Here is a 26,925-nt window from a genome sequence, read left to right as displayed (position 1 = left end):
TTGTTTATGTAGATAAAAATCACCTTCATAAATGTTTTTTGATCATGCACAGTTAAAAGTTTTACAATTTTTTTGTATTTTACAAATCAATCAAAATATCCTATTGCATAATTTTCTCTAAAGGTAATTCCGTCACAAATGGAATTGCCCTTATACAGCAAATCATACGGCAGAACCATGGTGGTATATGTGCACACAGGAATGGTCATTGAAAAACTAAAGCTTCACTCATTCCAAACAGAAACTTCACTTCTCAGATCAATTTCGATTTCACAGCTGAAAGTCCTCACAGAGGGTGGCTACCATCACCTTAGTTGGAAATTACATAATGCTTTTCCTGAGGGAAATAACAATCAGCCTAATGCATTAGGTATTTTCTAAACATAACCCAAGTATTTGAAACTTTCAACTAAATTAAAGAGAATATAAGCAAAAAATGCAAGGATTATTATAAACCGAACTCAAAATTACCCCACACAGAAAGCAATATAATGCCAACATACATTGAATCCTCTATACATAGTTGAGTGATCACCCAAATTTTAACTACATGATATGAAAATATCATTATCCAAACTGCTCCTCTTGAATGTCGTGATACAGGATTGCCTGATGTCAACAGGCAATGAAAAATTCTGAGCATTAAAAGGGTTTTCATACATGTAGACCTCTCACATTTACTCCACAAAATACAAGAAATAATAGCAAGAAATAATACTCATCATTTATTTTGAAAGAATCACAAAATAAGTAAAGACACCTTAAAACATCAAATAATATCACCTTAATTTAAATGCACAGAATAGTAGTCGCAAAAAGCCTATTTACTATGAAAAATCAAATGAGTTTGCTACAACTTCCAACAGTTAAAACACACATGAGCTAACTCAAAACACAATACTTCAAAAGAATACAGTACCATCTCATTATGGTCACACTTTCAAAAGAGGTAATCCAAGGGAATCGGCAAAAAATGCAGAAGTAAAAGATTAAAAAGCTTAATAAGCCTACAAAATATCTTACCACAACACCACAATACTGTCATACAAAAACATACTTCAATAACAAGACTAATACCATACGATCGCTCTTCATTCACTCAGGAGTGCAACAACAAATTTACAATGTGAGGAGAAGTCCACATAGATTAATCCACAATTTATGACATAATTTAAAACAATGATGCCGCATAGATCCGTTTCAATTTAAACCAAATGTATGAGGTCTTCCAGATAATGAGGATTTGTCTTTACGTAATTAACCAGCACATCCAGGTCATTTTGGAATTCTGTGCATTCACTTGAGCTGATACTTGAAATATTTTCTACCGACTGCTCCCTGAAATTGAAATACACAAGTTTAATTTCAATGAAAAGATGATTCCATTTTATCATAAAAAGTTAAGGCTTAAGTCATAATCAGAAATTTAGAGGTAAATAAGGCAAAAATTCCACAACCCGTTCACTACATATGGCAAGTGTGCCAAGACGTCAGCAAGCCGACAATCCCGTAGTTTTATGGGCCACACACAAATGAAATGAGAAAAAAATTCAGGAGTTAGCTCTAGTTAGTTATTTCATATTATTAGCCAATGAACGCACATGTAAATAATGATCGTGTTTAAATACCAATCTTAAGTATCCCCTGATTCCTTCACTAGGCCTCGAATATTCAAAAGCAGAAGATTTAAGATGCATACAAAGAGAAAAAAAATGTGTTTTTCAACTATGTGAATAACAGGGGAGGTGCGAGGTATTCTAACCTGGAATGGGTGTTGTGCGATAGAAACAAAGGCCTAAAATTGTTCATGGGAAGCCAACATTTCATAAATCCAGAATCCTATCTTTAGACTGGCACATAAGAATAAAATAGGTATTCAAGAACACAATATCTGCTCAGTGCCTAAAGCATGATCTAAATTAGACTGATAGGCCTTACAAAGAAGGAGTTATGGAAACAGAAAATTAAGGAGATTTTAGATAAGTTTCTCTGCATGGGCGGTCTGGAGTATTCTGGGACTCTTTTATTGCCTAAATCGAAAGTTTATTACTCATGGAGTACGTATTTTATGCTTCAAGATTTTTAAATGACGATACCTATTTTTTGCGATTTAATGAAAAGAGAAAATTTTCAAGCGTGCGAAAATGCGACCACTAATTGTAAGTATGAAAAAAGCCTGCGTGACATCATTCTGGCTTCGGCTGCCGTCGTATGAGGCCACCTTGGTGCGAGGCTATAAGCGCAACTAAGATGCAGGCTGCTAGCAGGTAGCACAGTAACCAGCTAGCAGGTAGCGCTTGGCTTAAATAAGGATTATTAATACTGTATCGAACGAAGGAAATTTTCCGACCATAGGCAATTTTAATGTGTTATAATTCAGAGATGTTTCCCTGAGCTCTGTGCCTCATGCATGCATTGGTTATCTCAGTTGATGTAAAACTCCTGACTACTCGTATAGAAACTAGGCCCCTGTGACGTCACGTGGAGTGGCATCAAATGGGCGCCAATCTGGCCTTTTTTAAATGAGGTTAAAATTATCCATTAACATTCGTCTAAACTGGGATTTCTAAAACCAAACAATTTGTATATTATGAACACATTAATGGTGTATAACGAATCGCAATCAATGCCACTAATGTAGTACATATTTTTTTTGGTCATGAAATAGCAATTAACTTTATGAGGTGGTAGTGTAGCTTTTAAATTAGGCAATTGCTAAAAGATTGTAATTTTTATTTAAATTTAGTTGATATTAGTGTCGTTTACGTGGGACGAGCAAGAGGACTTCATAATAAGCTCCTTCCCCAGGAATACACCCTAATTTATTGATCATGAACAACTGATATTTTTCAAAGTAATGCATCACCAGGATTCTTTACATGCATCTTGCACACAGGTTACACAAAGCAAGTTGTTACTGCCCATTCCACAGCATAGTCTAAATATCAAGACACTGTTAGGAAATTTCCCCTTTATGAGAGTTTCCTCCCCTCATAGCTTGGTGGTCTAACTCTAAACATAAGTGACCAAAAATTGCGAGATTAGGGTTCAAATCCCAGTCAAATCAATGATTTTTTCACTGTGAATTTCATCCTTACATGTGCAATCATTCAACATAAATTTGCATCAAATTATAAAGATTATATGCCAAGGAATTTTTCCCTTACAGTAAGAAAATAACACTAACTGTCCTCAATCACAAGTTAGTTATAAATCATTCCAAGATGAATTCTGCTGGTTTTTCTGGGTATTCTTCCGCGTTTATCCATTTGTAGGACATTTGTTGTCATCATAATCTCCACGGAAGCCTACTTGGAAATCATTCCAAGATATTCAAACAAGCTCTCATGTGTAATCTTGGACTATATCTGAGGGCCAATGAACAAAATTTCAAAGTCTTCATTAGATTCAATGGCTTGTTCACAAATGTATATTGTTGTATATTGTGGTACTAAGGTTTCAAATATGACATTGTGGTAGAGTATGAAACATAAAGAAACCCATATTTTAATCATTGCCTACTTCTCGAACTACTCGCAGTGAACAAATGATGGCCTCAACTCTTTTGCTGATAAGTTGATCATATCACGATCTATTTCTGAGTAAATCACAGCTTCTCAGCTTTTCCTCTGCCTTGTTCATCGATTTAACATAGTTTGTTGTAGTTGACACTCTCATGAACGATTCCTTGCAGCAGTGAAAATTTTTTCCTGAACAAGTAAAACCAGAACTCTAATGACATCACCAAGTTATGCAAATCTGGAGGCAACTCTAGCCATTTCTCCTTTTAAACTTATACCAGCATGGCTCCTTCCCAAGGAATACGTGCTAATTTATTGATCATGAACAACTGATATTTTTCAAAGTAATTCATCACCAGGATTATTTACATGCATGTTGCACACAGGTGCATGGGGAATCCATGCACACCGGTGAATGGGGAAGATATTATCTTCATTTCACTTCGTCCTACTGAATTCTTTGAGTGAATTGCAATATTAGGTCTGAGTTAACAACCTCATAGTGATCTGGAAGACTGAGTAAAACACTCTCAAGAACCATGCCGATGTGGCTGTATGAAGCAAAAGGAGTGTCCGTGTGAAAATGGATTACGGATTTTGGCTTGAGTGGACAGAGTGCTTCAATACTATAAAAATACAGCACAATCATACCCTCACAGTGGCCTCAACGCTTCAAAAATAGAAGCAAAACTAGGCTACACAGTTGAGCAACACATATCACATAGCCGTGATTGCATGAATTTTTGGAATACAGGGCTGAATTCCATTAGTCCATACTCAATGGGATTATAATACATGGGTTTAATACCTGCATTACTTTAACAATAAATTTGATGCTTTCAAAATTTTCACCTTGAAAACTAACTTCTTGACATGAATGAGGTGATCAACAATCACTTTTAAATTGAGCATTATGCATGCGAGTTAAAGTTAACAGTACAATAAAAATGTAATAACAATGTGGTAACAATAAAGGTTAGGTTAAATGTAGGACTTACAAATTCAAATCCATCAGCAACTTAGGCAAATGCTCAGGTATGCAGTATCTTCGAAAGCTTGTAGGCAGTGACAGAATTTTCTGATCACTCGAAAAGCCACTGAACCTGTGGAAAAAAAGAAGGCATGTATCAAATATATCATGCTGTTATCAAACAAGGCAAAATATGAATGATCACTAATTTAATACTAACCCAACAACATAATTTTTCAAATAAGTATCCGCAGAGATATCTTCCATGATTATCTTTAGGCCATACATGAAAATAGAATCAATGAAGACAGGGTCTTTGTAAATAATTTCGGCAGGAGTACTGCAACCAGTCTGGATTGCCTGCTGCTGTAGATATGCGCAATGGCTACTGACGATAACTGTGCGCAGCTTAGGATATGTCATCACATTCTGTATCCAGCACAAAGGACTGTTCAAAACCTCCTCAGTAGCGTGACAGTCAAACACCTGTTTCAATGAAGGGAAAAAAATAAATCATTTGGCATCGAAAAAAAAGCATTTTAGGCACATACACAAAAGTAGACTTCAAATTGCACATTCCAACCTTTATTTTCTCTGACAAAGGTTTGAATACATTGTGCCATAATCAAGTTATCAAAAATAATGTACAGTGCAACCTCGATATAACGACACCCCACGGTACACTATTAAACACTCGCTATAGCAAATTGTCGCTTTACCGGAGGTGGAGCAAATAATAGCCAATATACCTGTTGCGAACAGATATACAGGAACAGGAGTGGTGCGGCGACAGATAAACATCTATCCGATAAACGTAAGCATAAATCCATACGAAATGCGATGTTTTTTTGCATCACTAAATTTCCTTACTCAAACAACGACTAACTATTCAAACAATTTATAAGCGCCGCACTGAATAAAAATCGTGCAAAGCATTGTTTCGTCAATCATTATATTTATCCAACGACAGTTTACCAGATAAATTTGAGACTGAGCACTCCATTAACTTCATTTCTAACAGATCGCTAGCAATTACAGAGGTTAAAGAGTCTTGATGAAAGTCTTCCAGCGGTGAAACCCTCGCTATGGCGAGAGCCAACACCGAAAGGGTCTCGTAAAAACGAATTTTTTAACACACTTATTATAGGGTCAATTGACGGTGCATCGGCTATCTCTCGTTATAGCGGGGGTGTCGCTATAGCCCGTACTCGCTTTAACGAGGTTCCACTGTATAGCATAAAGTGTGACTTTTCCTATTCAATGAAACTAAACATTAAATCCCAAAACCTTATACACAATATAAGATGTATATTAGACCTATATTAATTCCGATTTGTTAGTGTAGTAGCCTAATGGGTAGAGTACTTGGCTGCTGATCAATGGGTCCCAGGTTTGAAGCCTAAAGGCAACCCCAAATAAAATCCTTGAAGCACGAGGTAGTCTGGAAAAGAAACCTTTCTACCTTGAGTGTATGATATTCAGATGCCCTCAGCTATGTCTGGGATGAGCACTACCCTTATCTATACAAACCAACCTTCAGGTTGAATCACTGAGTGTGTGATGTATTTTGATATTTTCACTAAAGGAAACTTGGCCACAAAAATTGATAAGGTAGACTCTCCTTAATACAAACAATGTTATTATGAAGTTCTCATTATTACGAATAAAATTGTTGGTCCCGACAAAATGGCCTATCCAATCCATGGTAAAAGAAACATTATTACGAAATTATGAATCACAGTCCTGGTCCCGCCGGCTACAAAAAGAACTTTATTACTAAGTTCCACGAATAAGCAATGGCATAAGGGTGGATTTACACTACTCTACGTTATAACTATTGCGCTATGTTTAAGTTCTCCTCGTGCACTGTGCGCAAGAGCGTCAATCATGGTTTTTTTCCTAAGTAGGAGATACTTCAGTATGCACGCAACATCATATGATAAGCTTCATTCCTGTGAAATCATGGTGACCCACTCATTACCGCTTGTAAATTGGACGTAAAGTACCTAAGTCCTCTTCTTACAAATATAAGATTTACAAACTTTCAGAAACACGAAAATTGGAAAAGTTCAAGCATGCCCGAAATTTCAAATTTGGCACCTTCTGAGTTGGCCAATGCAACGTTTGGCGTAAAGGTACTCACACTTTGGGCATAATCTGAACAAAGTATCACTTAATCTGAGATGAAGTCAGGAACTGTTCAGCGTTTCAACTGTTCTTCCTTCCCATGGACAGCGATTTTTTTTGGCTCCGGCTGTGTCGCACGCCTGGCTAGATCAGTTCGTCATAATAATGAGTTCACTCACAATAAGGTGGTTTCCTAATTATTTTTTGCCCAAATCGAAAGATTATTACTCCTGGAGTACGTATTTCACGCTTTTAGATTTTTAAATCACGATATCTATTTTTTGCTATTAAAAGAGAAGTAAAAATTTTTCAAGCGTGTGACGCCTAAGTATGACTGCTGGGAAAACCCCGTATGGCGTAATTCTGGTTCCCGGCACCACCGTGTGCGGTGACCTTGGGGCAAGGCTTAGAGCACTGATACGATGCTGGCTGCTAGCAGGTAGCAGAGTACCCTGCTAGCAGGTAGTGCTTGGCTTAAATAAGGATTATTAATACCTTATCAAATAAAGGAAACTTTCTGACCACAGTCAGTTTTAATAAGTGATTATTAAGACATGTTTCCCTGAGCTCTGTGCCTCATGCATGCATTGGTAATCTCAGACGATGTAAAACTCCTATCTACTCGTATAGAAACTAGGTCCCTGTGACGTCACGTGGAGTGGCATCGCATGGATGCCAATCTGGCCTTTTTCAAATGAGGATAAAATTGACCATTAACATTCCTCTAAACTCGAATTTCTAAAACCAAATAATTTGTGTATTTTGAAAACCCTAATGGCAGGTAACGAATAGCAATCAATGCATTTCGTTTTCTTTGATGAAGGAAACTACCCTATTGTAACGCCATGTTACATTCTGCAGGATAACCACACTTCTTGATGCCTTGCTTTATGAACTAAAGATTCCTAAAAGATACGTTCATACGAACTTCGTTATTACGAACCTCCAGTTTTTCGGTCCCGTGAACTTCGTAATAATGAGAGTCTACTGTATTCCGGGAGAAAGATATAATGGAAAGATTGTACGAAGATCCCGTAAAAAGCAAGAAAGAGGCCGCATTCATTGGATAAAGACATTGTCGTGGTACCACTAAGCAAGAGAGGCCATCAATATCTGCTTGCATCCCTATAACTTCAACAGAAAGACAAAATTTCAATTATGCCACACATACAGAACTGAGAAAAAATGCACTAAAATTGAGGAGAAAACTGATAAATAATCCAATATCTAGAAATTCAATATCCATGAAACACCAGCCAACCCAATGGCTTGTGACCCCCTAGGGCAGGGCATAAAGGAAAGAAAGTAAAAGTCAGTATGAAAGGGTGGTTTCCTATTTTTTTTAAATTGTTTAAATTGAAAGATTATTACTCCTGAAATACATATTTCACGCTTTTAGATTTTTAAATGACGATATCTATTTTTAGCGATTAAATGAAAAGTGAAAATTTTCAAGCGCGTGAAAACGCGACGGCCAAGTATGAATACTGGGAAAAGCCCGTGTGACGTCATTCTGATTCCAGCTGCCATTGTGTGAGGCCACCTTGGTGCGAGGCTTTGAGCACCGATACAATGCAGTCTGCTAGCAGGTAGCACTTGGCTTAAATAAGGATTTTTAATACCTTATCAAACGAAGAAAACTTTCCGACTAAAGGCAGTTTTAATAGGTGATTATTAAGAAACGTTTCCCTTAGCTCTGTGCCACATGCATGCATTGGTAATCTCAGACGATGTAAAACTCCTGACCACTCGTATAGAATCTTGGTCCCTGTGATGCCAAGTGGAGTGGCACCGCATGGGCGCCAATCTGGCCTTTTTCAAATGAGGTTAAAATTGACCATTAACATTTGTCTAAACTGGGATTTCTAAAACCAAATAATTTGTATATTATGAATACACTAATGTTGGGTAACGAATCGCCTTGCTAATCAATGCTCTTTATTTTCTTTGATGAAAAAAACTACCCTATTCTGACACAAAAAACAGAATGTGCCTACAAGATGGCAGATGAGGTATCTTTCAAAATGTTGAGGTCATTTTAAAACATCACCCAATGAGAAACGCTTCAGCCAAAAGTACGTAAATATCAATGCAAAACGTAATGAGCTTACCTCAATATTATAAGTTTCAAGAAACTTCCGGAAAGACTTCATAACATTCATGAACTCTTGGCAGTCTCTTGGATAGAGGAGGAGGACTTTCAAGCCTTCAATCATTGGTCTGTCAACATCTTCAGATGACTCTGCAGAAAAATATTTCAAGATTAAAAAGTCATACAGCATTAAAATCAACAACAATCTAATCAACAAAATCTAAACAACAATCTACAAACTAATTTAAAAATCATCACCAAAAATTAAGGAATAAAAATAACACTGGAAAATAGGATGAATGCCAAAAATAAGAATTGAAGAAGTGCTTGTGTAGATGGGAACCACAAGTAAAATTTAGTTGAATTCATGACGTCAGGCAAAAAGAGCAATCAAGCAGTCATAATCCACATCCACCACGTGACATATGTCATGTGTTGGGTATGAAGCTATATTAAAATCAGTGCCCATTCTGTTTACTTAAGAGCTGATTATTAAAATAATATTTACTGAGAAATAACTATGCAAATCAATGGTATGTAGCCAAATCAAGCATGAAATACGCGTGAAGATTTTAGCAGCTGATGAAATGGAATCAATTGACACAGGAGGGCTTAAAATATTCAAATTACCTAGATTACATTCCACATTAGTTTTTCAACACTTGCTTTTTTATGCATCAAGTGTAGAAATAACCCATTTCAGAAAGCCTCCCAGGAATTCATTCCCCACAAACAGAAATTTTTTAGAAGTCAACTCTACAATATTATTTACATATTGTTTAATTAAAAGTCTACATAGGTAGTTTTAGATAAATACAAATGTTTACAGTAAGTTTGATTTTTGATATTTAAATGGAAAAAGTATGGTTAAAGATATGATTTAGTTAAATATTAAAATTCTTGAATTGAAAGGGACCACTCCTTCCTCTAACTTCCTCTATCAGATCCAATTTTGAATTCCAAAATATCAAATCCAGAAATTTAACCATAGTGCCAACTCTTCTTTTGTAGCAATGAGTTTAAACCCCCTTACAAATTTATCGGGCATTCTGTACTTCATCATTGTATCCAGCATGCCATAAATTTTCATCAGAGCCTGAATTCCCAACACTTGACTCCTCTCCTCCAATTCACTTCCCTGCTTTTCTCTTACGTGATCTACTCTGTTCCAAAAAGAATTTTCTAAGAAAACATTGGAACCTTTCAACAGCCAATTGATTGGAAGTTAAGAATCATTTCTAAGAGAATTATAAATCCCAAGGAAATGAAATCTTTACATTAATTCAAAATTTAAAAGAATGAAGACAAAACTAAGCACGGAGCCACACAGATATCAGGGTGTGGACTACATTCAAGCAATCTTACCTGGTGACCAGTTGGTATTTTGGGGTGTTCTTCGCCAAAACAGTAGAAAAACGAGTATACCTCCAATAGCTACTCCCAGAAATATCAAGAAAACAGTTAGAGTAGAAGCAACAGGCAAAGTTATAACTCCCTGGTCCGGTGGGTGATAGGTATATACTGCAATTCAAAACAATTCAAATGTATTCTCAACTCAAGATTACTTACTACACTAGGAAGTATTTCATTTTAAACCTAAGGTACCACTAACAATAAGAACGATTAAAATCAAATTTATATTCTGCTCAATGATCATATAAATGTTACAAGAAAAGTCATAATGACAGCATTCATGAACATATCAAAAGCCACTGAGAAAGAAAATAGTAACATAAGACTCACAGTCCCGTACAGAAAAATCTTACTACGTGGTAGCAGAAAGTTTTCTAATTGTAAACTTGACATTGAATTGGCAATGCCTCGGAACCACACCTCCGCTGTCGAGAACAATTAACACTATGAGCTCATATAGAGGGGCTTTTCTACTTCGCCAGTCAAAAAGTGTGTCACAGAATACGTTTTTGTCTCTCATTTTTATTGTGATGTGTTCACAAGTGCCAGTGGTAATTCTTCACAGAGCTTAGATATGAAGTATTCTGAGGTAGTGCTTCCCTTCACAGAAAGCATTTTTGTGAGTATTTCTGAGCAGAGTATGAAAGATTTCGAAAGCCATTTTTTTTGTAACCATTAGATGCATCAGGTTAAATATTATCCATTCCCTTGTCAATTAGGGACAGGTGGGATACTTTAATAATATAGGTACTTCATTGTACATAGGGTATGGGAAGACCACAAATTTAGACAACTAACAATGGAGATGAGCTTTTTGTAGGTAGTGCATTGTTGGGATGCGATTTCTTTCTGCTGCTACGATAAAAAAGCACGATGACATAAAATCTATTAACTGCTTCGGATTCATACTGTAGAATAATAATTAACACCAAGAGAAAATTAATTATTGCCACACCCATTCTTCACCAATTACTTTCACTACCAACTTGATTGATTATGAAATCGTATCATTTTGTAGTCATATTTTGATTTTTAACTGAGGAACGTACTGGTGGCAGGTAAAGCATTTAGCTCGGCTAATTACTGAATGATCCCAGGTTCAAAACTCTGGTGAACTCTTAGGATACCCCCCAAATATTATAGCCATAAAAGGGTTAGGTGGCTTAGGGAGACGAACTGACCCCTTACACTTTGAGTGATTGTGTTTCTTATGGGACAGGCATCAGAATTCTTGGGTGCTTAACATGAATTTATCATATAAAACATTTCAAGCACTTCCACTAAACAATGGTGATAATTACCAAATGGGTGGCTCCAACGGCAATTTGTACTGCCGTCAGTCCATATTGTGCCATGATCACATCGATCATCAGTTAGCTTAATCTATAAGAGATTGAAATCATCATTGAAATGTTTTACAGGAAAACATTAGGTATATAAAGTCATGTGGTACAATAAAACAGATAACATTTTTCAGAACAGTTAAAAATAAAATAGCACTACCTACCCTGACACAATAGTTTCCTGGAGCCATATCATAGAATTTACAATGTATTTTTTTATGTAGCTGAAAGACAAAAGAAACTATGAGAAAGGTATAATTTTTTTGACCTAAGCATACCACTCATTGAGGGCACGCTACTTTTTTCATGCATAATCCTAATATATCATGCTAACCTCAGTATAATAACATGATGGTGCCATTGGGTTGGATCCTGGGCGGCATAATATCCTATTTTTTTCCTGCGAAAACAATTTCCAAAATTATATTTCAAAGCGGATATGATGCAAGGAATTGAATTTTTTCTCTTTCATGAAGTGAATTTCAGGCAATGACATAAAAAAAATTCAAATACTTATATATATATAACCAGGAGGATGAAGAACACGTATGTTTCATCTTCGGAGATAAAATACTAGTTGGTTGATTTGGAGATACAATCATTTGACAAGATCATTTCCAATTTAATTTTGACCACGATGCATAACATTATTTGAAAGTCATGACAGCTTGAAGATACATCCCTCACTTGGCATGTTTAATGTATCAACAAAAAAAATATTACGGTAATAACTGAATGAAAATTTAGAACAAACAGGGGCCAAGCCATTTACCAACTTCCCCATACATAAAGGAATTCCGCCACAAAAAAGAGATAATACAAATCTTCCATTTAATCCCTCAAGGTTTAATGATGACAAATATAAGAACGTAGTTCCTATGAAGGACGCAAAAAATATTGAAACATTCTTCCCTCCAGCAAAAATATGCAAAAAATTTCTGTCTTCAATATCTTAAATGGTTTAAGGAAGCTTAGGTAAGTAATCTACATAAATGCAAGAATGAAATTTGCTGTTTATTAATGTGATTACTACTACTGATTCAACTAGTGACTGGATACTGGAACTGAGGGGGAAGAAAATGGTTTCAGAAAAATCCAACTGCATGGTAGAGGAGTCTTAAAAATTATTTCAACGCTGTTAGATTCTGATTTTACTTTTCCTAGAACAATTGTATTATACTGTTGAATTCAAGCTTAATGATCAACTTGAGAGAACTCAAAACAAAGAAAATTGCCACAGGAAATTTTGAATTCACAACCGAAAATATGGAATTTGCAAAATGCAATGCATTTTATTTTGATTCGCCATATATTGATTGATTATAACAACGAATTCTCATTTATACTGTTCCAAAGCAATATTTTGGCAAATAATGACTGCTCTGGATACCTACCTATACATTATTATAAATAACAAGCATCAAAAAACTCTTCAAGTTGTCAAACGATTCAATAAGTGGCTGATTTCAAGAATTATTCATAAATCAAAGTAGAAATGATCAAGCCTATCACTGCATATAATGATTCAAGATAAAGAGTGAAAAAAGAACTTGATGATTTGAAGAGGTTCACACACTTTTGTACAGTCATTTATTAGAAAAGAGTTACAAACACAATTAAATGGTGACATTTAATTAGTAACTTCTAATTAAAATGATTCAATTTTCAAGTTCTACATTTAGTCTACAAAGACAAAACATATAGCAGAAATAAATTCCACAAAAATATTAAGTAGCACACAATATACTATGTTATACTTAAATATAAAAATATTAATTACGTATATTCAAATGACAGGAGTTAACTGTATCGAGTTCAATGAATAAAATGCAATCTTTGTATTATTCATATTTTATTACTTGGCCTTGACCGATTCCTATGTCTGACTGAAAATAATAATGAGGCATTGAAACCACTCAAAGTCAAGTTAAAACTGAGAAAAATACTAAGTTTGCATTTCATCAATTATTTTGTGATTAGGTCTTTAAGTCAATAGTCAAAAAACTGTTTTATCGCCAATTAAATGCACACATTGTTATAACAATAAAATATTGGGTTCATGAACAAGAGAGGATCACATTTATGCTCTACATGAATATTAAATGCAAAATAGAAAACCAAAAATCATGCAATGAAGGTAAAAAAAAGTCAATCCAGTACAATAGGTATATCCCCATGCAAAATTACTCGTGAGTATTACACCAACTAATAAAAACTAAATGATTATTGAAGAGAATTTGTTTTACAAGAGATCAAAAGAGTTTTATCTATTAGTCCAAGCATGCTTGAATCACCACATTTGAGGAATAAGTATTAAATGATCAAGTATCCTGAGCACCATAAGACCAAATTAACTAACCCAAAAAAATAAAGTACCATCAAAAGAGATCACATAATAATCACTATTTACTCAATCACCAAAATCCCAACCCAAATATTACATATAAAATTAAGAACCAGCATAAAATCCTTCCCAGCAGTTAAAGAGGAGTAGACCTTTCAAACAAACAGTTAAAATTGGTGAGCTCTTCTGCTATTGCATGATTGAAACTCTATAAAATACATCAACCAAAAAAAGCTACAGATTAAGATAAGTGCACCACACAAGATTGTTCAACAAAAAGTTGACTTTAAACAAAACAAGGTTTGCGTTTATATCTCTTTGTTTCATCTTATATTTGTATTATTTTTTTGCATATCAGCATACTGCAAATTGTACTATTTGATATTGTATAACTGTGAATTTGATACACATATAACAGAATATGCATACATATGTTTGGAATTTATCATACAACATGAGTATTTTATTTTTCAAAAGTTTTGTGGAAACTTATATTCATGGTGAAAGAAATACATTAAAAACTTGGTAAATTCCATACAATTTTTAATCAGTAAACCCTAACCTGTTTTAATATGTGTCATCCTAAACTTGTTTCTTATGTTGAACACATTAATACACCTACGTCTAGAAGTAAGGGAAGAGATGAAAGCGGTTGTTGAGGGTGAGAATAGTTATGATAAATAGGTTTTAGGTGATTCTAATGTATGGGGGTGGACGTGATCAAATATTTTTGGTAATAATAATAATAATAATACGTCTTTATTGGGCGAGATTGGGACTAGAAAGTCCCATCTTCCATCTAACCCCTGTAAGGGGGATGGAGATCAAACCTAGTTTTGGGAAGGGCTGAAAATTTAGGAATTTTCCTAAATTTTCGGCACCAACCCATGACCGTTTCCTAACTATCGAAAAATCACAACCTTTTCTGATCACATGGATTAGGTTAAGAGCTAAATGCATAATTATTTTTGTGATTAGCTACACAGTAAAAATTGAACATCTCTCTATAGTAATTAAAAAAATAGAAAAGGTTAATCCACAATTTCGGCCAATAATAATTTGAATAAAAAATTTGAACAATTAACATTAGATTACAAATGAACTTGATTAATGTAAATTAAATCTACTATGCAAAGGGAGGAATAATAATTTTCATCATTAATTTTATACACGACCCCATGATCTGAGAAAAAATATATGTCATAAATGGCATTCCTAACTATATTCACACCAAAAATGGTAATACATGTATAGCTAACTTTAAATGACAGGTAACATTTTAACACCGCTGTTTTTACAGTAATAGATGGAATGCCCACGTCTGAATGTATAATTATTGTATTAAAATGAATTGACAGTGAATCAATCCAAGTTGTATTCCATTAAAATCATTATCTTAAAAATAGCTAACTAAAGTAAAGTATTGAGGTAATGAAAAGGGATATTTAAGTTTATTACTAAACACAAGAGCTGAGCAATGCATGGGAAATGGTTTTATTTTATTCATGATATAATGTTCATAGACATGAAGCACCAACTATCCAATCACCTGTCAAATCTACTCAATTCTATCCTAAAACTTTAACAACTAGGCAATACTTAACTATGCATACGGTTTGGTAAAGTATCGCAAGTTAGGATTGCGAGACTCAAGTTAAAGTAGGCAGGAAAAAACTTGAGCTGGTTGACCAATTCAACTACATATTTGGGTAGCACATTAGAGGAAAACAGATACAGCAGTAATGACATCATGAAGAGAATCGCATTAGCAAAAAGGTGTGCATGAACTGGAGGGAGTATATGAGAGTTATTACACACTGTTTAAAGAAAAGGTAGTTAAGAGACTGATGTGGATTGTATGGCTTTACAGTGCAAAAACATGGACATTTAGTGATCTGGAAATGGAAGGTTTCCATTTCCAAAATACGTTGTTGTGTGACGTCTTAGAATAGCTTGCTTAGTCAAACTATGCCTTGGGATTTGTACCTTTACACTTTCAAGAATGCCTAACCTTCCTTTTCCCCTTCCTTTTTGTCAAAAACATCTGAATTCCACTTCCCTATAGAATGGCATGGTGGAGATGCAATGGGGACACTTACTTGACTCAGTTACTCATACTCATTCACAGGTCACTCCCCTCTCAGTCACAATATAGCAGCCAGTTTGAGGCGAAGTACGGGCCATATGGCTCGTGTGGCCTAAGCGCCTCACTATCCACCCGTGTCATCACCAGCAGCTCCCAAGTCATTGGTAATATCCTAAATTTTGCCCATTCTAGACCCACAAGTTCATTATTACTTTATGTCTTCTCATTGAACTCATTTGAAAATTGTGATTTTACATAGAAATAAACTTTGGGCTCAAACTTGAAACATTTGCGTGCCATTATTCGCTTCCCGACACCAAGGGCAAGAACCCACACTTTAAAACGTGCGACACACGTTGCGGGCCTTACTCTTACAGACACCAAGGAAGGAGGACGAGAGATGACTGGAGGCATTTGAGAAGCGGGTGTGGAGAAGAATGGAGAGAGTAAAGTGGAGAGAAAGGAGAAGGAATGACTAAGTGCTGGACTTTTTAAGTGAGGAGAGGTTTCTAGAGAAGTTACAGACTACTTCTATGAGAATATGGATGAGACAGAGGGTATGGATTGAGTGAGTATTTCGTGGGGAGTGGAATTTGAAAACAGTATTCGAGGGTAAATGTTGAGTTGATGAGGGAGATGAAGAGAATTGGGTTTTTAGATAGAATGAAAGGGAGTAGATCTTATCATGAATTGAAGAGTGAAGTCATTGAAGGGATGGTAGACTACCAAAGTACTTCATAACTACTCCATGAAAACCTACCTTAATCAGTAGAATACTTAAATAATAATTGTAATTAACAAGGGAATATTTGAAAAAAGTGCATGGTAGCACTAGATTTTCAAGAACAGAGTGGAAAACTGTTTGCCACACCTAGTTACCTCCATAATTACAGAAGTTCTCAAATAGTCATGAAGAGAGAACATTAACAAATTAACATAAACCATAAAAGTCAATGGTTCCTATAGAGTAACCATTCTAAGGGATACTGATGACTGTTTCCTGTAGGATACTTGATGGAGCACCCACTTCCATTCATCCACTTCACAGAGGTGCATCTACTAGCTCTTCTTTACCAAGCATGTATGTCCCTCGATTTGTCAAGCAACCAATCAGGTCTCATTTTTCTTTCTCAATGACAACTCACATTTATGAAATGTGTGTAGACAGAACTCAGAAATTCCCCCAAGTTACTGAAAGCAGCATTTACAAACCTCTGTTTGGTAACTAAAGAACCCCGGATTACAAGTGATTAGTTTTGATTGATATGTGAGTAATCACGATAAACAGCTGCTCTCTGGAAGCAGATTATTTAAACAAATACATATTGGTAAACTATTAAAAATACTTTAGATGACTAGGTTTCATTTCACACTATTACTTTAAGAAACATTCTAAACGTCTACATTTATTAACTAAAATTCATATGGTATAATTATTTATATGGTAATTGGTTCGCTATTAAAAATATTCAAAATTTATAGGTTTCATTAAATACTATTATGAACTTATATAACTTGTATATCTGCTATAATTTCTATAATTAGGCTCCTTTTATGGAGCGTTCATGAAGAACCCATTCCAAAATTCCACCAGAGCTTTCTCTGTCTATGGTAGTGTGCACAGCTCCAGCCAGTGAATCTTATTCTCTCTGAAAAACATTCTAAACCCTTTCTGGCAAACATATGCATTTCCTTGTTATTATTCTTTGAGGATATTAAGTTAAACAAGCTGGATAAGAACAATTATCAATATCACTTTCACCAGCAATTTGTATAACGAATAATGGGCTTCAAACACCAAAGAACAAGAATCATTTACTAATATTTAAGAGCTCAAAATAACTTGCTGGCACATATTCCTGCTAACAAAAAATCTTACGCAGTAAAAATAACACTACTAAGTATTAAAACTTTGAAATCTAAATAAAACTGAAGCAGTGCACTCAAGATGCCCTCAAGAGCCTCCAGCGAGGAAAGTACTATGTATATTCCAGAGGCTTAGATAAAAATTTTACAAAAAAGTGGAATTAACAATAAACCCCTAGCAAAATAACATTCAAATTCCTTACTAAACGTGCAAAATTACATGCCACTTCATTAACTCTTTAATTTATACAAAAATATGGCAGTGCAAATTTACATGCCATTAGAAAAAATATAGAAAAAAATGCAAACGGCTAGTATTTTAAATACATATTATGTACGTTATAGACACATATTACATTACTGAACACAGAGAAAAACTACTCTTAAACCTGCCTACTGCTACAGCATTTCTCTTACCAACAGGCAGCAAGAATGGGTTACCCCATCTCGATCACAAGAGCCATCTTCTAATGATCCCAAGTCGCCAGCTAATGAGATGATAATGCCCTCGAAGGTAGAATTTGGCTCAATATTGACTTCACCTAGGCTTCTGAAAGCATAACATATAATACAGCCTAAAATAAGGAGGAAATAAGTAAATATTGATGTGCATCATCAGTGTATTTACAAGTGTTTCTTCTACCAGAAAAAGTGGAGAAATTTTTTTTTAAGCAGAATGCTAAGCTGAAGTGAATGTTGTGGTGAAAAGTTGGACATACGCAAATATTAGCTAGCCTTAGGCATATAGAGGTCTCAATGAGTGAGAAAGATAAAGGTATGAACTTCATTTGGATAGAAATATTCATGTTCTTAATTTAAGAAAAAATATGACTGGCCACTACGATAACCTTTACGGAGTCACCCGCAATGCACAAACATGCAGAAATTCCACAGAGAAAAAAAATCATTCCCCTTGACCAGGATCCCGGTCAAGGCAAATGACTTTTTTCCTCCATGAAATTTTTGCATTCATATTCTTACAAAGTAAAGACAAAAATATCAGTTGAATACTCACGTATCATATAATCTAACAATGTAAAATGTGAAAATATCTCTAAGAGTAAATTCAAGACTCGTAAAAACTTATTATCATTAATTATCTATATTTGGCATCTTTAAGGAGGAAATCTATAGGATAAGGCAAAGAAACCATTAGGTTGCCTTCTCCAACGTATCATATATTGTTTACAGGTGAGTGGCCACCTGCAGTGATTAGGTGAAAGCAGTTTTGATTACAATCATGTCAACATCTTCCGGTAAACCTGAGGAAACTCATGGAGACATCAATGAAACTGATGTCACCTGAGACTAAGTACACCACTGTAACCTCAGGAGGGAGTTGTTGACAATTTAGCAGTTAGTTACACCCAAAAACAAGGGTCATTGACATTACAGATTCCTCTCAATGGGTAGGTATGAGTGTGAGAGATGACACTGTCCTACTTGGATAGCCATCATTAATCACTACCTGAGATTACAGAATCTGAAACAAACGTTAACATTTGTCTCTTTAGAGGAGGAACCAAAACATTGACTGGATATGTGAATGGAGATGAATTCCATCCTCAGCCATAATTAACAGGGAGCAGCTCAATTTGCTACAATTTTTTCAAACTGATACGAGGTGAGTTAATATAATATACATATACATATTTCACATTACATGGGGATAATGGGCATTAGGTGGGATAAAAATCGACAACTAAAATCCACTTGGGCCAAATTGTGGATCCTGAATGCGAAAAAATATTTTCCAATAAATGCTGCAGAAAATTAGTCTACAGCCATGTAATATTTGTAAGCAACTAATATCGAAAGAAAGTTCATTTACAGCAAAATAAGCTGTCATAGTTTATTTTCATGGTTATCAAAAAAGTGTAGGCTTGGGTATGAGATCACACCTACTATGTAAGCATTTTATTAAAACCAGCTTTCAAAACCCACAACTTTTGGATTAATTTATAAGGGTATAATAATACTAGTAAGGGAGATGAAAAATATAAATAAAAATTAGTACCCGAAATAAATAGACATATTAGGAGGAAGGTAAATACATTCTACAAAAGACAGTAATGATTTTCTACACGCTGATAGGAAGATCAGATAGAACTCAAAAGAGGACAAAAGTCAAAGACCACATCATTAGTCAACAAAATAATAACTAGAAGAGTTGTAAATAAAGAGTAGTAATATATTATTCATATCTATCAATAAAATTGAATGGTTTACATATCCAGGGACAGAAATAAAACTTCATATGATCAGTTATTACAGGGAGGATAAATATTTAAAAAAATACAAATTTAAATAACATTAATTGTTATGATTTCATAGCAAATGTTCCGTCACTGTTGTTTAAATAATAATACAGAGTGGTGCTAAACAATCTGAACAATGGGCAGTATCAATACTGTCCATAGAAAAAAATGTTTTTTCTCATCTACTGAGAAAATTTTAGAGCATCATAAGATTCCAAATTACTCAACAAAAAGTCTAAGATAAACCTTAATAGCACTTAAGTATAGGTAATCATAACTACTTACAGAAGACTAATCACACATGGAATTAAAAATAGTTTTCAAAGTGCAAACAAAAATCATACACACTCACCTGATGCATAATGCCAAGTAATATATGAATATCATCACAGAGCATGAAATTTTTTTATACATTTACATATATTAATTTTTTTTTAACTCTGACCTGATGAGACACAGCAGCACAAAAATAAAACACACAATTGGGTATAGGGCATATGAAAAAAAGAACAAAAAATTCTATTTTCAGTTGCCCAGCCACCACTCTCAGCAAGAATAAGAACAATTCAATAGTGTAATGCAATGCAAGTAATACATAGAAGTAATATTCACATTACTTTCCTTACCTGAAATCATACCTATTTCCAAATAATTATAATGAAAGTGAACGCCAACTATTCAACCATTAAGCTTAAATACTAACACCTAATAAATAGAGGTCATAAATTCTCATGAAAATAACACATATCAAGATTGCGTATACTTTAATTTTAATAAATTATAAAATGATAAATTTTAATAAATACTTAGCAGTAACTAATACTTGAGGAAATAAAGCTGCCACTTCACTTTATAAATCACTATCTTACACAAGGAGAAAATGGAATAATATTTTTCCTTTTTACCTTAACTACATCATAAAAAAAACAGGTAGCTCCCATTCACATAAATGTCACTACACATCTCAGAGCTAACAATATTTTCAAGAATTTCAAAAACATTTTTTCAACATAAACACAGCCAACGGTCCATGTTAGTCAGCACATTAACATTCTTAAGCACATAAATACACGCAGAGCAGATACTCATGCCCACCACCTTCAGATAGCCGAAAAGAAATAACACCATTCCATCAACTACTTAAAAAGCAAAGAGGAATCCATAAGGAATCAGCTAACTAACCAAAATTCCTTTAAAAAAACACATTACCTACATGTTCATGCCCTGCACTGCAACCACTTCTTTTTTAAGCTTTTGTAAGTGCACACACAAAGAACTGCAGACAACTCTAAGAGTTGTGCATTCATGCACATAAGCATTACTGTGGAGGGTGCTACAGATTAAGGAAACATAAAGAAAAATAAACCAACTCCAGAAAATTATACCATCAGCATATCGAATAAAATTTAATTTGTCCTGCTTCCTTCGAAGGTCCAGAAAAAGTACTCCTATAAAGTTGTAACTTACTTAGAGAAGTCAATTAGTAAAAAGGCACTTTGGGAGGCAAAAATGTAATCCTCATAATAGGACGCTGACACACATATACAACACAACTGTTCAAAGGTTAAAAAAATGTACCTCTGCATGCTCCATGTAGAAGGATGTCAGCCAAATCAAAATCAAACTTTAAAAAAGGCTGACAACTTATGCCAAAGAACTCATTAGTCGACTTTTAAATTCAGAGAGTGTTTAAGAAGATATGAAGACTGCAATGAGTGCCCATGGAAATAATAGAATCACCAGTATTGTTCAATTAATTGTATAGTCCAGAACAGCCAAAAATAAACACAATGGGAATTTCATAGTTTCATAAATCCAGCAAAGGTTAAATAAATAACTTTTTTCCTTGAATAAGTGACTTTAAGATTCATGCAAGAGGCTTTCCATTTATTGGACATAAAATCATTCACTGAGAAAAATTTTACCAACTCCAGTACTTCTAATTAGGAACTCATAACAACTAAAACCAACCCTGGAAGGGGTAAGGAATTTCAAAGGTACAAATCAAAGAAATATAAAGTTAGAGTGGACAGTTAAAACTCCCTCACGTGACCCATATCTTCCCAATGACAATACCTAGAAAATTGACACATAGGGAACTAAGTCCACAAGAAACATACACTTCTACATTCAGCTCAATGGAAACTTTATTTTCTCGTCATTAACTTACGAGACATATTCACCAACTGGATGAATCCATTTGCATGACGAACCTTGTCTAGAGAAAGAGTAAGCTATTTTAACTACACGTTTTCAACAGTGCCCTGCCAAGAACTAATGAATACATAAATGCTTCTTCTAGAGATTTTTCCAAGTGAGCGTGCCTAAACAAGAATATCAAAATTATTTTCTGTAAAAAGTCATTTAATGTCCATATCAATTTACCTACTTTTACTCAACTTTGAACTGGTATCCATGTTAGGGCAGACCAGTTAATGATTTTTTTTCAGGATAAAATTTGCAAAGTCAGAAAAGTCAGATATTAAGGTCTCATATGTAAATTTATTCAACTGGATTGATTTATACTACTTCTATTAGAACTCCAATTCAATATTATATAAAATTTAGGCAGAATTCGGGAACAAACAACTAAGGGTGCCAAATCATTTCAACATCACTCACTCCCAAAATAATTCCCCAAATTAAGGTCTCATATGCAAATTTATTCAACTGGATTGATTTATACTACTTCTATTAGAACTCCAATTCAATATTATATAAAATTTAGGCAGAATTCGGGAACAAACAACTAAGGGTGCCAAATCATTTCAACATCACTCACTCCCAAAATAATTCCCCAAATTCATTCTTAAAAGAGCGAACACTAATCGAAACTGCAGTTACTAAGTGATTATTTTCCACACTAATGTCTGGTAGCTGCTTTATTCCCTTAGAAGAGACTTATGCCTAGCCAGGAATTAATCAGACAGGAAATAATCAATGCTGGATTATTTGCTAGGAAGCAATTTTACATAAGAACAAAGATTAAAGAAAAGGACCGAGAGTAAAAAAAACCTTTCCGAAGTAAAATAATGTATTTCAAACTAATTGGCATTTTTTTCCCAGGGTGCACCAGAATTTTCACAAAATTTTAAATTGATAGGTCTGGCAGCAACAGTTAATACTGTCAAATGTTGAAAAAATATTGTACCTGAGACACTGATAATAGTCCAAAATTTTTCTTCACAGGGCAAATTTGATTCCCTAAACACAAGGTATTATTTCCCACCCCATTATTCACAGTATCACCTGACCCCTTCAACCACAAATAATATGCATGCGAAAAGCCTCACAATGGGGAAGTGCACTAATTTTTTTTTATTGCTGAATTTGAAAGTTTAGCCTAAAAAAGAAACATTAGTATAGTCACTTTTATTTTCTGCATCTGGGGTATGCACTTTAAAACGTTTTGAAAGTCGGAAAATTTCATGTTGCGCTGAAACACAGTGCCTCCATCTTGATTGAGATGTGACGTCACAAGGCAGTAGTCACCAGTGGAGTATCGCTGTATTCCGTCGCCTTCTTTAGCGCGGCGAGAGTTTCCGGGAATCGGTGGAGTTTGCTTCCTAAAAATGTCGTCTAGTACCGAAAACATGAATTCAAAATAGAATTATAAATGATTTTTTGTTCCAAATTTCATCTCGACGTCGAAACAAAAGCCTGGAGAAGATATTCATTCCCGTGCCTTAAGCACAAGCTATACGGAATAAATGGTTCAAGGCTGCTCCTGACTCTTACCTATCGATGATATTCTGTTTTGAAGATCATTTTAAGGTATTGTAAGATCAAATTGATATTTATATTATAATAATTTAATTAATAGGTACCTCAGTCACATCAGAAAGTGTGTTGAGTCAAAATATAGCATCTTCCCCGTAGACCTACGTAATTTATTAACTGAAAGTAGTTTGGTTAAAGAATTATGGCGCGACTGTTTTTTTACACGACCGAGCAAAATGCGTACTTTGCCCATGATGTGTGCATATATGATAACATACGATTTTTGTTAAAGTTAATCTTTATTTGTTGAAATCAGTACATTTATAGGTGATACAGATATAAAGGTACACGGCAGGTCGCGCGGCGTAATTTGTACTCCACTGGTGACGGGTTCATCTTGCTGATCTAAAAAATTAGCTACAATACCTCGAACTTTGAAAACTCGCATTATAGGCAGTCAAAGTACATTGTAAGAATACACGAGACCATTATAGCCCAGAATGTACATACAATGTCGAAATCCTTGGTTTTCAAAGATTGACGTATTTTATACGCCAGCGCGCCCGGTCCAGGGTTATCAACTTTTGTTTCATCCTATTTGTTAGTTGAAATTATATTTCAGAATGGTTCTTTTAGCACTGCTACTGAGGTAAACTGGTAGGTACTGAGTACAAGGTACTGAGGTATGTACTGAGTAAGTAAACTCCCTTTGGAGTAATGTGAATTACAAGTGTTCGAGATACAGTAGAATCCTGATTTAAGGTTTTTCAGGGGGGACAAACTTTAAAACACTAAATGCGGAAAAACACTAAATGAGGACCTGCCATTTTTTTCAGGTTTTAGGGTCTGTAATGATTGAAATGGCTTTTTATGAATAAAAAATATTATTTTACGTAACTAAAAGGTGCTGCATGCAGCAAAAAATTCATTGATTAAGTGTTTTCAGCCCAATGAAGGTTGGATAATACTTTTCAGGAATCAGCTAAAAAAATGGGTAGTAAAAATAAGTAATGAGAGGATGACAATTGTTTTAACACATTCAATGCGGATGATATTTTCACCGAAACCTCCAGTGACGGATGGGTGATTTTCCTTCATAACGGTGGTCTTGGAAGTAATACAACAGAATTTTCATTTTTTTTTGTTTCTATTTCAAGCAATTTGTAAAAAACCCTAATGACATACATGTATGCCACCCGTCACCAGTAATTGACAATTCACGCAACCCGCACTACACACATGCAATTTTCCTTGTATGAAGGAGTGAACTTTTCATATTTCCGTTTATAATACTTCTTCTACCATTGATTCCTTAGGTTAATGACGGAAATATCCTGGAATTAGTCTTTACGTGTATTTTTTTGTTTCAACGGCCGTAGATTTAATTTTTTCAAGTCACAGAAGTAGAACACACAATGAACGGCAAGAAAAATATAAATTTATGGGATAAACATTTTTTTAAATCTATGTTACCTCACAGTTATTGCAAAATTGAAACATTTCAATAAAAATTCTCACAAATGTTTATGATATATTTGAAAGCAAGGCCTTAGATAGAGCCCTGGTTGACCTTCACATTCTGGGCAAATTGCAGTCACTGTCCTACGGATGCCTTCACGGTCAGCGGAGAAATGAAGAGCCTGCATCATTCCTAAAAACCTATTACGGCACTTTTTCTCCCGAATATCGGTACTCACACTAATTCTGACCTCCAATCGTTAGAAATCGTATTAACCCTAATTGCGCCCATGTGGAGAAGAAGGCCCAGCCAAGTTTCCAGTTCTCCCTGTCCAACAGCTTCCAATCCATTATGCCCTTAGTGAAGGCCCTTGGTGAAGGATTTCGGAGGAAAATGCTTTCTGCATTTTTCTCCGTCTATGAGAGGATTATTTCAAAGAAAATATCATTTGCAAGTTGAAATAATCTCTGGGAGTGCCGCTGGTAGGGAGGGACTCCAACCTTGAGCCTTAAAAATTATCCAGCAAAATATTACAATTTGTGTAATGGAGTGTATTGATTAGTACCTTAGTTTTTATGAAAATTAAGACTGTACATGTAGGTACCTAACACTAGAATGTATTAATGACCTACAAAATGAAAACACCATAATGATCCGAGGACAAGTAATTGATGCGGAGCAATGACTGAGAAAATATGCCGAAAAATTAGGAAAAAACTCAAATTATGTAAAAAACGTAATTTGCAACAATTATTTTAAAATTATTAATTAAGTATAGAATACGACCTTATGGACCGCATGGAAACATTTTGGAATAAAATAGTAAGTTTTGAGACGGGAATACACGTTATTAACAAAAGGTAAGTCTGATAATAATTTTTGTGGTTGCACATAAGATATGAATAAATTAAAAAATAAGATAAAAATACTATTTCAAGGGAATAAACAATGGTTAAATGCCGTAATGCTTAAAATACCTCTGAGTCTATTTTTCCGCAATTTCGTTTACAAAGCTAAGGAAACAAATAAACGAGTAAAAAAATACAGACCAATACTGTAGATAATGTAATGCAGTGTTGCATACGCCATTAATATGTTATTTTTTTATGAAAAGGAAGAAAATCTGCAACTAACCCAACACGTATGAATAACTCAGAAAATGAAATAAAATCGAAATGAATAGAGGATTGGTGATTGACCTAGGGAAACGAATGGGAAAATATGCCCTAAAAGTAGGAAAAAGACCCAAAAAAATCACCCAGGATAAACGTAATTTGCATTTATAAAAAATTTTCCTTGCAAAAGAAATTCAAATATAACATCATTGACTGAAGCACCGTACTAAGATCATTTTTTTATAATGTAGTGAGTATGAAACGGGGATAAATATCTTTAATAAAAAAGTTAGTCTAATCATAATTTTTGTGATAGCACATAAAATATGAATAAATTAAAAATGAAGGTAAAAAAACAAATTTAAAAAAATAATCCATATGTAAGACATGATTATGATATTTACGATACGAATGGTGAAAAAGAGACGAAGGAAATGAAAAGAACAATCTCAACCTGCCAAATAGGGTGGTTTCCTATTATTTTTTTATTGCCTTAATCGAAAGATTATTACTCCTGGAGTACGTATTTCACGCTTTTAGATTTTTACATGACGACATCTATTTTTCGCGATTAAATGAAAAGTGAAAATTTTCAAGCGCGCGAAAACGCG

At 34.6% G+C, this 26,925-nt stretch overlaps 1 protein-coding gene across 2 annotated transcripts in view; it reads right to left on the bottom strand.

The window, feature by feature from the left end:
- Positions 1–712: 712 nt before the first annotated feature.
- The window catches only part of LOC124157746, a 52,542-nt gene continuing 26,329 nt past the window's right edge, over positions 713–26,925 (bottom strand). The window contains exons 6-14 of one of the 2 annotated variants that reach the window (XM_046532743.1): positions 18,180–18,312; positions 11,801–11,866; positions 11,631–11,690; positions 11,425–11,506; positions 10,076–10,231; positions 8,730–8,860; positions 4,712–4,977; positions 4,520–4,624; positions 713–1,338 (exon numbers count right to left, since the gene is read on the bottom strand). In XM_046532743.1, the coding sequence (XP_046388699.1) occupies positions 1,206–1,338; positions 4,520–4,624; positions 4,712–4,977; positions 8,730–8,860; positions 10,076–10,231; positions 11,425–11,506; positions 11,631–11,690; positions 11,801–11,866; positions 18,180–18,312 (1,132 nt within the window). In that variant the 3' untranslated portion in view covers positions 713–1,205. The remainder of the gene's footprint in view (positions 1,339–4,519; positions 4,625–4,711; positions 4,978–8,729; positions 8,861–10,075; positions 10,232–11,424; positions 11,507–11,630; positions 11,691–11,800; positions 11,867–18,179; positions 18,313–26,925) is intronic. The other variant, XM_046532744.1, reaches the window with a different exon arrangement.

Source organism: Ischnura elegans, chromosome 4 (genome assembly GCF_921293095.1).
Source record: "Ischnura elegans chromosome 4, ioIscEleg1.1, whole genome shotgun sequence".
Taxonomy (NCBI): Eukaryota; Metazoa; Arthropoda; class Insecta; order Odonata; family Coenagrionidae; genus Ischnura; species Ischnura elegans.
Note: the sequence above shows the minus strand (reverse complement) of the source record. Positions and strands in the feature narration are given on the sequence as shown.